Below are 14,615 nucleotides of genomic sequence, written 5' to 3' on the forward strand. Positions count from 1 at the left end.
CATACATTTCCTCTCCTAAATATCTTATAGTGCTACGTCCACTAATACACTAAATCTAATTATAAGAGCCCTGCTCTAACGTACATATCTATCTTATCTTCGTGCAATAAGTGATTATCTATCTATCTATGCTCATCAGTGTAATCTAAGTGTTGGAAATATATAATTTATAATTCTGTGAATCACAGTGTTATACAAACTCAATCACCCCTTATTATTTCAACGGAAATCAGGAGATCGATCAATTCGTGGTGTCGATTGTTATAATCGTAACGGGGATTTACGACCCCCGTTGACGTCTCTCTTAGCGACTGCGTCTCCCCGCGATTGGTCGAAAAAACATGGTCCTTCGAGCCGGATTTCGTGCCACCAAAAAGTGCACTGACCAGTAGTCACTAGACTATACAGTGTCGCGTGAAATCCAATTTTCAACCACTTAGTCAACTGACCAAAGGAACCGCCATCGGAGAGGAGCACCTCCTTCGCTCAGCATCTACACGAGCCCACGCCGCATCGTAACGATTATCAACCAAATTCCAGATCAACGTCCATTTGATCAAGGTAAGATCGTTCATATTATTAAAATCAAATATGGCCCAAGCTGATCCAATCAGCACGTTACGGCGGAGACGAGGCGCCCTAGCCGGTCGGCTTGCAACCCTAAAGCGCGAACTCGATGAATACGAAGCGTCTGGGAAGGCAAACAGAAACTTCCTAATATCTTGCCGCAACTCGTTCGATGATAACTGGAGGAGGATACTCGCGATTCAAGAAGAGTTAGAAGGGTTAGATGAGGGGGAAGCTGCGCGTTTAACTTCGTTATCGCAAGAGCATCGGGAGCTTGACATGCGGTTCCTAGGTCTCTTTGAGCAAATGTCAGCAACAACCCCGTCGACAACAAAAACAGGCGAGACATGCCAGAAACCAGAGCCGACCACCTTTCCAGAGGTCCGCTTGCCCCAATTCGACGGTGCCCTCGAGAACTGGACCTATTTCTACGACACGTTCTCATCCACAGTGGACCGCAACGAAAGTTTGACGAAGGTCCAAAAGTTCCAGTATCTACGCTCATCTATAACTGGACGGGCCGCACAGAGTATCCAGTCACTACAACTCACGGAGGCCAACTATCCCATAGCGCTAGACACACTGAAGGATAAGTTCAATTGCCCCCTCCAAATCTGCATGCACCATTGGAATTTGATGCGCAACTATCCGGAAATCAAAAAGGAAACTCCAGAAGCCCTAAAGGATTTGTTGAAAACCATCAGCGTAAATCTAAAGGCGCTCGAAAACCTAAAACAGCCTGTCACATCAAATATAGCGATTATCGAATTGCTCGCGTCGAAATTGCCCTCGTCCAGCCTGCGTAAATGGCAACGCACACTGCCCCGCCAACAGGTGCCATCCTATCAGCATCTGATAGACTTTCTCAAAACACGGGCGAACAGGACTCAACTCCTCTCTAAAGCGAAGGAATCAAAAGGGTCAACCCACAAACACCACAGTCGGTGAACAACCATATCGCATGGTCGAACATTTGCTACAACCAGCAGGACGTTGGTGTGTCCGACCTGCAGCGGACCTCACGAGCTCAGACACTTCAAGGCCAAATCAGCGACAAAACGTTTTCAGATCGTGAGGAAGGCATCGTTGTGTATAAATTGCCTAGGCAGAGGACATTCGCCGACACAGTGTACATCGGGTTCGTGTCGTATCTGCGGTCACCGACACCATACTTATCTACACCGCGAACAAACCCAGGTAGACTCACGGCCGTCGAGCGGCCGATTGTCGAGCGGTCGGTCGGCAAGCAGTTGGTCGCCGAGCAGTCGGTCGTCGGGCAGTCGCTCATCGAGTGGTCGGTCGTCGGGCAATCGCTCACCGAGCGGTCGGTCGTCGGGCAGTCGTCCATCACACAAGCGAGCCTCCGCTGGACAATCACCATCTGGATCATCGAAGTCGCGGTCGTCCCACAAGTCGAGGCGTACATCCGACACTTCACGGAAACATACATCTTCGGCTCCAAGAGATACGAAAGAGCATGCCTCGTATGAGTCACGCTCAGCACGGATCAAGAACACCGCCCCAACCTCCTCGTCCAAATCCCAACCGGCAAGTATAAGAAAACATTGAGATTTCTTGTTATCCCGGCCATACCGACCTTCATACCAAATGAGCCCATCGACCCCTCGAGTTTGGGATTACCCAGAAATATCCAATTAGCCGATCCACAATTCCATTGCCCAGCCCCGATCGATGTCTTGCTTAGCACCGGATCAACATTTGCGTCGCTGTGCATCGGGCAGGTCAATCTGGCGCAACCAGGCGAACCTGAACTGCGTCTACAAAAAACACGGTTCGGTTGGGTAATCGGGGGAAGTCCAACGTCCAAAAGCGTCTCCAAAAAACACGGTTCGGTTGGGTAATCGGGGGGAGTCCAACGTCCCAAACCGCGATAAATACATTCCACGCAACCACAACGGCTCTGCAAGAGGACCTTGCGCGGTTTTGGGAGATCGACGAGGGACCGGCCACTACTCGTCTTTCAGAATCTGAACGACTATGTGAAGAACATTTCCGAAACCATGTCCGAACCAAGGAAGGCAGATACATCGTTGCATTACCATTCAACGAAAAGCTTTCCTCACTAGGATCATCGAAGGCCGCTGCAATGAGCAGGATCGCATCTCTTCATCGTCGATGCCAACGCGGCAAACAATATGAAACCGCGTATAGTGCTGTGATTCAAGAATATTTAGACTTGGGTCACATGACGAAGATCAACACGGATCACGCCAACGACCACGGATATTATTTACCAAATCACGGCGTGATCAAGGAGTCGAGCGACACCACCAAGCTCCGGGTTGTGTTCAACGGCTCAGCATCAAGTACCACGGGAGTTTCTCTAAACTACGCCCTTCATACAGGCCCGAAATTACAAGAAGACCTGAGAAACATCCTATTGACATTCCGGTCATTTCAATATGTCCTTACCGGCGACATCGAGAAAATGTACCGTCAATTCATCCTACGTCCAGAAGATCGTCCTTATCAAAAGATTCTGTGGCGTGCCGACAACGGAGAGATCGAAACTTATCGACTCAACACCGTAACGTTCGGTCTATCCGCAGCCCCGTATCTGGCCATCCGATGTTTCAAACAATTGGCAGAAGACGAGGGACCTCGATTTCCGATAGCAGCGCAGATCTTACGGCGAGACTTCTATGTCGACGATGCGTTGACCGGAGCCGATACGAAGGACGAAGCCTTATCAGTCAGGAATGATCTCACGAAATTACTCAAGCTAGCCGGTCTAAATATCCGCAAATGGGCATCAAACGATCGGGATCTGCTACGAGGGCTACCTGAGGAAGACACCAACCAGAAACTACATCTCGGTGAGTCATCCACGTTAAAAACACTCGGCGTCTTTTGGGATTCAGCCGACGATTCCATTCTATATTCGGTCAAGACGATCAGTGACACTTCCCGAGTCACAAAGCGATCAATCAGTTCAGTCGTCGCACAAATCTATGATCCACTAGGATTGCTCGCGCCGGTAATCGTCCGAGCAAAAATGATTTTGCAACAAGTCTGGACATTGAAGGTAGATTGGGACGAATCCCTTCCGACAGACGTACACACAGTATGGATCCAATACCACACACAATTGCCGTTGTTAAATGCGGTAAGGTTCCGGCGTGCCGACAACGGAGAGATCGAAACTTACCGACTCAACACCGTAACGTTCGGTCTATCCGCAGCCCCGTATCTGGCCATCCGATGTCAAACAGTTGGCAGAAGATGAGGGACCTCGATTTCCGAGAGCAGCGCAAATTCTGCGGCGAGACTTCTATGTCGACGATGCGTTGACCGGAGCCGATACGAAGGACGAAGCCTTATCAGTCAGGAATGATCTCACGAAATTACTCAAGCTAGCCGGTCTAAATATCCGCAAATGGGCATCAAACGATCGGGATCTGCTACGAGGGCTACCAGAGGAAGACACCAACTAGAAAATACATCTCGGTGAGTCATCCACGTTAAAAACACTCGGCGTCTTTTGGGATTCAGCCGACGATTCCATTCTATATTCGTAAGACGATCGAAGTGACACTTCCCGAGTCACAAAGCGATCAATCAGTTCAGTCATCGCACAAATCTATGATCCACTAGGATTGCTCGCGCCGGTAATCGTCCGAGCAAAAATGATTTTGCAACAAGTCTGGACATTGAAGGTAGATTGGGACGAATCCCTTCCGACAGACGTACACACAGTATGGATCCAATACCACACACAATTGCCGTTGTTAAATGCGGTTCGACAGACGTACACACAGAATGGATCAAATACGACACACAATTGCCGTTGTTGAATGCGGTAAGGTTCCCTCGGAAGACCATCATAGAATCCGCAACGAAATGGGGCGTGCGTCTACGTGCGGACGACGGACCAAAAGAACAATATTTGGATTCGACTCCTCACGGCGCGATCGAAGGTAGCGCCGCTCAAATCGCTCTCCATACCACGTCTCGAATTAAGCGGGGCACTTATTTTGACGTCCTTGATTTCGACAATACGACAGGCCCTGACGACTAAGATATCGCGGATCGTATACTGGACTGACTCCACCATCGTGCTCCATTGGATCAGGTCTTCGCCGCACACCTTGAAGACATTTGTGGCGAATCGAGTCGCCGAGATACAGACCAAGACCAATATCTCCGACTGGCATCATGTGCCTACCGACGATGATCCAGCGGATCTCATCTCCCGAGGCCAGACATCCAAGGAATTCCTATGTCCGTCCATTTGGAAAAACGGGCCAAGGTGGCTCCTGCAAAGCGAAAACTATTGGCCGGTCTGGAGCCCGACACCGGTAGTCGACCTCCTGGAGCAAAGAAAGACGATCTGTCTGAAAACGAATATTAACAACAACACACTCCTCCATCGTTACTCGTCTTGGCCAAGACTAATAAGAATCGTCGCCTGGTGTCCTCGATGGAGACATAGGCAACACCGATCTGCCCATCTCACCACAAACAAACTAACTGCATCGCGCAACAGAATAATAAAAATAATACAATCCAGTCATTTCGCGCCTGAAATTCGGACCCTCCAGAAAAATCGAAGCGAGGACGTTGGAGGGAAACTTCAGCCATTAAACCCCTTCCTCGACGAAGATGGGATACTCCGGGCAGTGAGCATCTCAATACCCTTGTGATCGAGATTGAAGCCATTCTCAATTCACGCCCACTGACGCCCATCTCATCCGATCCGAAAGATCCTCCTGTCCTCACTCCCGGTCATTTTCTAATCGGTGATACATTAACCAGTTTACGGGAGCGTGATTTTAGAACAGTTCCATCAGGCCGACTATTCAGTTGGCAGCGCATTCACCAGATTAAGCAGCACTTCTGGAGCAGATGGTATCGAGAGTACCAAAATGAACTAACCCGCCGCAAGAAATGGGACAAGGGCAAACATAACATTCGTGAAGGCACCGTAGTAATCCTCAGGGAGGATAACGTGCCCTCTATGCAGTGGCCTTTGGGCCGCATAATCAAGGTCCATCCAGGAGCCGATGGAATCATCCGGACCGCTACCGCGCAGACGGCAACAAGCATCCTGGACCGCGGTGTCAAAAGACTGCTCCCCTTACCCATTCACCCAGATCCAGACGAGGCCGAACGTCCACACGGAGCGAAGGAGGTCACCAACGACGCACCTGACCCCACAGCCAGGAGGTCACCAACGACGCACCTGACTCCACAGCCAGAATTTGATCCGTGCCCTCTCAACGGGGGGAGGATGTTACGCCGCCTAAAACATCTGCATGCCAGCCCCCGCGACCGGACAACAACCGGCCTGCATAACGTCACTTCGACCCTCAATAAACCTAAGGACCCACCATAACTTTCACTTCCCTGTATTGTTTCGCCATGTGTCTTCAATCCGTTTGTCTTGAAGAATTTCTAAAGCTTAAAAATATTCTCGAAACACAGTCGGTTCTCGGTGTTGTCGAACATACGTCTCCTCTCCTAAATATATTATAGTGCTATGTCCACTAATACATTAACTTTCATTATAAGAGTCCTGCTCTAGCTCACATATCTATCTCATCCTCGTGCGACAAGTTGTTATCTATTTATTTTTCCTTGGCAGTGTAATCTAAGTGTTGGAAATATATAATTTATAATTCTGTGAATCACAGTGTTATACAAACTCAATCACCCCTATTATCTCAACGGAAATCAGGGGATCGATCAATTCGTGGTGTCGATTGTTATAATCGTAACGGGGATTTACGACCCCCGTTGACGTCTCTCCTCTCGATTACGTCGATTACGAACTCTCCCCGCGATTGGTCGAGAATACAGATTTAATAGTACCTGCATATAACTACAAAAATTGAATGTGAATAAAGATGAAACGCAGAACCTGATGAAGAAGCTTTTCATTGAAAAACAAGGATATCTGCTAATACCTTTTGCCACTCTAGAAATTTTTATTATTGTTTGATTTTTGTTATTTGAAGTAATGTCAGAAGGATTGTAAAATGAACCGGAAAATAGTGGAAATAATGGAAATATTCATATGTTTGTGGATATAACTAAAGGAATTGGATCTGAATGATTTGTTTCTCGTTTATTAAACGTTATAATTACTTTCTATATTTACTTTCTATATTTACATGTATAAATGGCTATTTTGAATTTTCGGGAAATTTCATATTTTTATGAACGTAACCAGAAAAATGGAATCTAAATGCCAATACGTTTCGCTTACTAAATACTGTAACAAGTATTATACTTTAGATATTTCATATATTTGTACGAATAATATGCATTCCCTATATTTTTCTATCATTAGCTATCTCATAAATAAATGCATGAATATCAACAATCAACTACGTAATTAATAATTATTATGTACAATGTTTTATCCAATCGCTGTTTGTATGCTAATAAGTGTTTAACAGATATTCTCGGAAAAACTTGTCGAAGCCAATCGATAAATGCATCGTCACTCTCGAAATTACTAAACTTTATTGCTGGAAACAGGGTTAAAAAGATCAGAAAAAGTGTTGTGTTGAAAAATGGTATCGAATTGCAGGAAGCAATGTCGAGAAACAAAGAGGGGAAGAACAAGTTGTAGAACGAGAAAGACAAATGACAAGAAAGTTGTTTTCGAGCTATTGTAATAGCTGCCACGTTATTTTCTAGCTGGCGCTTTATAACGATAAAAGCGTCGAAATGGCAAGGAAGCCAAAACGGCCATTACGAAGTGATAAAGAAAAACGTGAAACGCTGAAGAAACACGGGTCAAGAAAACGATTAGATTACTCGAGCCCGGTAGTCGATTAGTCTTCGCGATAGTTTACAGGTTCGCAAGAAACTTTCCAACCTAGTAGAAAAAGTTAACCGGCAATTATCTCGAGTGACTGGCTAAAGGATATAAAGGGCAACGAAGTTCAGACGAGAAAGATCGCAAAATTTTAATTGCTACATTATTAACAACGAGTCGAATTGCATAACGCGAATATTAAATGAATAAATTATTAAAATTTAAAGGAAATTACGGATTAAATTGTAAACAGAACCACGCGCGCCAGTTGTCATCGAATGTAGCTTTAATTAAAATTTTTCTTCAACCGTTAATTATAAATATTCGATGCTACAACGTTGAAACAATCGGAAACGACACCAGCTGTAATCCCCTCACTTTCATCAGAAATAAAATCGTAGAAGAATGAAAGATTAAAGAATTATTCATATTTCTTTTGTCGTTCAAAAAAGCGACTACAATCTACGGTTATTCAGTCTTTTGTTCCCGGGATCGACGGGACCAGGTTAAAGCGATTTCACACGGTTGCCTTCGCTTCTAAACGCTTTTTAAATTCTGTAGTTATAACGAACTTTCTATCGACCATCGTTCTATGATAACATCTTAGCACAACTCGAAGCACGGACGAGAATACTTGCTGTAAGTTAGTTAAGAAGGCTGTTGTTCGAATAAGCTCAACGAAAGTATTATATTCGCGAACGAGTGAAAAATGGGGGAAAAATGGCAGGGTTTCAGAGCGAAATAATAAAATTGAAGACGAAACAGGAATGAAAAGCTTGCGCATAGTTTGAAAGAAACAAAGGAGAAAAACTGTTTCGGCGTTGGTGGTGAATATTTTTACGCCCCTTTATTTCAGCTAATAGCCTGTCTCGACATTTATATCAAAGTTCTCATTCATCTACCTCTCACGGAGGATCATTACGATTTCTCTTTTATCCTATTCACGCCTCGACTTACATTGATAGAATTTTCATCAGATCTAGATATTATTAGGAAATCTTCAACATAACTGGATTAGAATTGACTTCTGACAGGAATAAGAATGACTGTGATGAAGTGATGATATTTGCGAATGATATATTAAAATTTCATATTAGAACTACCGATTTGTAGTATACGAATGATTTGAAATTAAAGTGATGTAATGAAAACAAATAGATACACGTAATCGTGTCTAGCGTGTCAGATCGCTGATAAATACACTTCCCTTCGTAAGTATTAAGATACTTGCCGGTCTCAAGGAAACGATTTTGAATATGTAAAAAGAAATTTGTAAAGGTTATTTACATCGAAGTTGCAAATTAGGGTTATCACGTTTTCCTAAGTTTTGTGACAGTTGTGGACGGGAGTGTAAGTAAGAAATAAATCATTAGATTGTTTTGTAAGGAAATAATCCATAATCAACATTTTTTGTTTTATATTATTTTATTGAGTTATGTATGATATGTTCCAATAGAACAAAATGAATCATACATAATTCAATAAAATAATATAAAACAATATAAAACAAAAAATATTGTGCATCGATTATTTCCTTATAAAACGAAAGAAACTTTTGGGACAACCTAATAATAATTAATAAAAAACTTTGCTAACGACTAGTTTTGCGCTTTACGAACATCGAAAACAGAAAAAAGTGAAAAACATTGAGAATTAATTTTGCCAAAAGCATCTGCATGCTTTCAGTAGTTTGCAAAATCAAAAAATATAAAACTCATCATTTTTAGTTCTAGCGTTAAGAAAAACGAAATACTCTTCGGGACAATAATTTTGCAATATTTCGTGTAATATCTCCTGGGTTTTAAAAAAGATCGCAATTGTAAAAAAGTCGTAATGAAAAGAATGTATGGCAATTATAGCCAGCAATAAAAGCAGCAGTTGACAAGAGAACAAACCAATAACTACGCTGCAAGCCAGCAATACGAATTGCAATTACATAAGTAATTCAGCAACAATCAGCAAATGGTAAAGAGTCGCGCCGCTATTGGCCTATCAGTGGCCTTATTGGATACTTGTGGATTGATATGAACAGCATTTTAGAGGTCTCGTGATTTCATTCGGAACAACGAGTTTTGACACATCGAAAATCGCGTAATTTTACAGTGTCCAGTAGCGTGAAACGACTGCTGCAAACACATATCGTTTGCAAATGCATAATCATTGGCCAAAATTCATTTAGTATTCGATGTAATCTCACCAAAGAAATGTCTCAAAGGAAATGAAACAAAACTCTATTATTCTCCATGATAATTACTATAATGAAACGAAAAAGAATGACGAACAGAGAACAATAATTTTCGTTTGAATTTACATAATTATTTAGATTCGTACAATCTATAAGAAGGTCATTTTTATTAAAACAAAAAAACTCTACGATATTACGATACACAATTACAGTGTAATACTATTCCAAAATGATTAAAAGCTGTTTCACTCATAGTGGTTATAAGTAATTGCGCATCGTTGCAGTTTTGATATTACTTTTAAATATCAATTAATTAGATCTAATTGACTATATTAAATTTCGTATCATTTAAGAGTATTTTTACGAGTATTTTTAGAATATTGTACGACTACGAAACTTTAGTATTATAAGAATGAAATGTATAGCACCTGAAAAAAGACACTTCATTGGAGAATACTTTTGTACTTTTATATTACTGTATACTTATCTAGATTTACATAATAAGCACAATATGCTTTATGTAAATAAAAATAGCCTAGTTATAAGAATTGTATGAAGATCTTTGTCAAAGATTGTTAAACTACTGATATTTGTACAAATTCGTGTTTTTATGTAATTAAACAAAAATTGAGCTCAAGTAGAAAATTGTTTCGATTATTAAATATCGTAAGGGATAACTATACTTCGCACATTTTTTATGATTTTGTAAATTATGTACATTCCATGGATTTTTGTATCTTAAAGCTTCCCATAAATGCATAAAAATCCGCAATCTAGCGATCGTATTCTAAGGTGTACAACAATTGCAATTTGTTCCTTTGTTAGTTGTCATTTATATGCTTGCCGAGTACAATACCTGAGAATGGTAACGGATTTGTAGAACTATCGGGAAACTGCTGAAAGCTTTTGTTTCGAGATATGAGAAAGACTCGAAAGCGATCGAGTGCGTTCGTTTATTTCGCTTTTATTGAGGTCTCTGCAACGGGGCCTGCAATTTCGCGCGGTTTGGGCGCAGCCGGTCCGTTTCAATTAACGATAACGTCATTTAGTCGCTTCACAAAGGGATTTGCAATTTCGAAACAACCTCGGGATGAGACTACCTGTGAAAACGCAAAAACGTTTCGACATAAGAACTAAACTGATTCATTGAAACAATGAAAATAAAATAAAGAAGCGGAAGCATCCAACACTTTCTATAAATTTCATTCACGAGAATTTATACATATAAAAGCTGTAATCTAAAATTTTAATTTTGTTCTCTTCTTGTTCTTTTTCTTAAAATAAGAAGAAAGAGAACTTTCTATCGATTTCTGTTTTTAGAAATCCCCTTTTGCAGAGATTCGTTGTTCTAGCTATTAAATGATTTTATGGTTAAGACACGGGTCTATCGGTCCCATGAACGAGTAGATCAGCCCATTACAACCGTTCTCATTCATCATTTATCTCACCTTTCTCCTATCACCCTTACTTGAACCTCTCCTGTTCCTCAAGAACGGACAGGGGAAGCTTAAAGGCCGAAGAGGAAAAATGAATCTGGAAAGATCGAAGAAAAGTCTACAAAAACTAATCTTGGCGAGCAAAAACGGAAGGAAAAGACAGATAAATGGGAATACGATGGTCAAAGATAGAACTCGAAAGACAGAAGAAAATATCTTCGAAAAGATTGCGAGCTGATGATTAAATCGTTCATTGAAAAAGTAAAAACTGTTAAAACCTATACAAATCTTATTTATAGAAACTACTGCAGATTAAACAAATATCTAACATCATCAAAGAAGTCGCTCTATCGTGTTTCCATAATTTTAGAGAGATTTTACAAATTACTAATACTAGCAAATATTTCACATAAGAGTAGCATGTTCGATAACGAAAGAAATAAAATTCTACGAGTGAATTCTCTAAATTAGAAATTAATCTCAAGTGACTCTCCGATTGGAAAGTTATCAGATTGTAAAAATTGTTTGTGCAAACTATCTTTTGTTTTTGGAGGATTGGAACTTGAAGGCATAAAAAAGTAATTTATAATATACAATCTATTCAAAATAATCTGTTGGTGGAGATTTAAATCGCTTCAATAAAGAAGAGAAATTCATAATCTGCCATTTGATACCTAACTAACTATGACGATATCATTGACGAGTAAATTATCGCATAAGAAGGTTCCCATCTTTTAAACGAAAATCATATAATAGCGATATTTAAGCGAAAAGTTAACAGGTATGGAGAAAAATCTGTGCCTGAAAGAAATTGATAAATATATTCGGTCCATTCTATATGGATTTACCAGATGCTAAAACGCAGAAAGTGCCTGGGATAAAATGGCGTGCAACGTTGTGGAGAGAAGCTGAGCTGCTCCCAGCGTAACAGGAGATAACGCAGACTCGTTTCTCGCTACATAAACTCATCTTCCACGGGCGCAACCCGTGGACTGGCTACGACTATACAACAGCGAACGAAAATCCTGCCGGAGATCGGGCTTGAATCTCACTCGAGCGCGTTCTTTCGTTACTGCTCGCGAAAAATGTCGTGCGCCCATCAAGAGCCGCTCAACCGAAATAAATCGCGGAGACCAGTTAAAAAATGGAACCCGGTTGATCATTCGGATCCATGTCAAAAAACGTAAAAGAAAAATAACACACTGGTAAGAAAAATTGATAATTACATGAAAATTATAAAGAAACCTGGAAACAGGAGAAGAAGAGAATTCTGTTGGCTATTTAAATTTATGTAAATAAGGAAATTAATATAGGGAATAAATTGGAGAGAGATATAAATAGAGAAAATTGGAATCCTGTTAGTCATTTAAATTTATATGAATGACAAAATGAATGGGAGCAAATCGGAAAAAATATAAATAAAGAGAATAAAATGCAACCCTCTCAGTCACCGAAATTCGTGTAAAAACGGAAAAGGTAGTAAATGAGGAGTTTGAAAATTATTATGCATAAAAATTGCGAAGCTTATAGAAAATTTCAGAAAATTGTATAATCATGAACTGAAGTAATCTGGACTTGTAATCGTTTACGACGTGGAACTAAAAAAATATTGCACTTAGAATAAATGTCTCAAGATTGTTTCGTAACCTCTGAATAAAAATTCTTAATAACTATTTAACCAGCCAAAAAAATTGAGTTTGTAATTCGAGCATATTTAATCTCGTATTTACATTTTATGCAAATCCAAAGAGAGGCAGAGAGAAATAGGCGTCCGTATAATTGGAAATTTAAAAATCGTGTTGGTGAAATTCCTACAACAGTGAACACAATTTTAAAACGATAAACATTTGTAGATCGATAAACTACGATTCTCGATTCCACGGAAGAATTATTAATTATTTAATGTAGCTTTTCTGTTCAGACAAGAAAACAAACAGTAATAACAGTCTGGATATTGAAAATCTGAGATAAGGACTGGTAGATATTAAGAGCTTACTCATAGTTTTCCTTCGCGATAATTTTCGTCGGAATACTTGGAGGCAACTTCGAACGCACTTACGAAATTTCAGAAGGAAATCCTCATAGTTATCTCGAAAACTACTCTCACCTGAAGGAAAGTTTAACTTATTTCTATCGCTATGATTTCTCTTAAAATTATTCCGATAGTGAACAACGAGTAAACACGAGACTTTAATAATTTCAACGAGTCCAATTTCACGTCCTAATTAAATTCATCGTGCGTTATTACGATGCCTCTATTAGCGTTCCACTACGCGAGATATAACGTCGAAATGACGGACATTATGGGTAAATATACACGTGCACAGAGAAAATTTGCGCGCATCCTACAAATATTTGTAAATTATCTAGAAATACAAGAAAAATACATCAACCTCTATTGCTTTTATTCTTAGGATAATAGAGATACGTACTATATTTTTATCTGATATTGTTTTAGAAAATGAAATTTATATAATAGTTTCGAATTAAAAATGCAAGAAATATGTGGAAAAGATTAATGTTGGGAAGTTGTTTTATGTTATGCGATGAATCGCGGCATAAGTTAGCGACACGTAATTATGGCTAGACATTTGTCCCCAAGCATATGAGACGGAAACTAATTCTATCCGAGTTACGCTAGACGAATTTGTAGAGCAATGTATATGCATAACTCATGTTCTCGCGCATAATGCTTGTTGTATGTTTTGCAAAAGCCAAGCAACACAGGGGAATGAGAAAATTATTCTAAAAATGAAATCACAAAAATATTCTTTTGATATTATTTTAAAAATTTATAGAATATTTAAAATATTCCAGGCAAATATAAAAAGTTTTTGAATACTCTAGTTTTACAAAATTAATGGAATAACGTTTCGAAGAAACTCAGAGGTCGAAGATTCAAGTTAGAATTGAATATGAACGTTACTCATGAGATTGATTGAAAGGCATACTCGATAGTTTTCTTCGAAATACAAAGGGGCATTAAAGATAAAAACTTTCGACTTCTTTCAGGTCTCTTTCTTCTCAACCAGCCCGGAACTGTCCAACAAACAACGCTTCGAATATTTCTCGCGTACAATACCGAGCGATCACTATCAAGTAAAAGCAATGGTGGACATCGTGAGGAATATAGGGTGGCGTTACGTATCTATTATATACGAGGAAAGCAATTACGGAATTAAGGTAACGTATGTTTTTCTCCATTGATATTAAGCCAGATATTTTACAAATTGTATATATTAATTAAATTTTTATGTTATTGCTGAAAATGTAGTGTACAAATAATGTGTGATATGAGAAAAATTTGAGAAAAGGTCATTGGTCTTTTTAAGTTCCAAATAGTGATTTCCATTAGATATTAATAAATAATAATAATAATAAATAATAGTAATAATAAATAAATATCATAAGTATACTCGTTAAACAGCTGTATTTATTTTTCGTTAAATAGCTATGTTCATTTTCTACAAAATGAAGCATTGTATATTTTATACTGACCGGTATATATTCATAAACAAGATTCGTAAAAATTCACTGTTCTCTTTTATATCATTTCTATGAATGGGAAGATAATTTTCGTAGAAACCGCCCTTTAGTGTATCGTTCGTTCCATTTCCATTTTACCAAAAAATAAATCACG

The 14,615-nt window shown here is 39.8% G+C and overlaps 1 protein-coding gene across 1 annotated transcript in view; it reads left to right on the forward strand.

The window, feature by feature from the left end:
* Nucleotides 1–14,615, forward strand: part of LOC100747957 — a 261,408-nt gene that overhangs the window by 221,145 nt on the left and 25,648 nt on the right. Inside the window, exon 4 of the mRNA XM_033318454.1 lies at nucleotides 13,988–14,158. Coding sequence (XP_033174345.1) covers nucleotides 13,988–14,158 — 171 coding nt within the window. The remainder of the gene's footprint in view (nucleotides 1–13,987; nucleotides 14,159–14,615) is intronic.

The sequence above is a fragment of the Bombus impatiens genome, unplaced genomic scaffold (assembly GCF_000188095.3).
Source record: "Bombus impatiens unplaced genomic scaffold, BIMP_2.2 scf_0098, whole genome shotgun sequence".
Classification (NCBI taxonomy): Eukaryota; Metazoa; Arthropoda; class Insecta; order Hymenoptera; family Apidae; genus Bombus; species Bombus impatiens.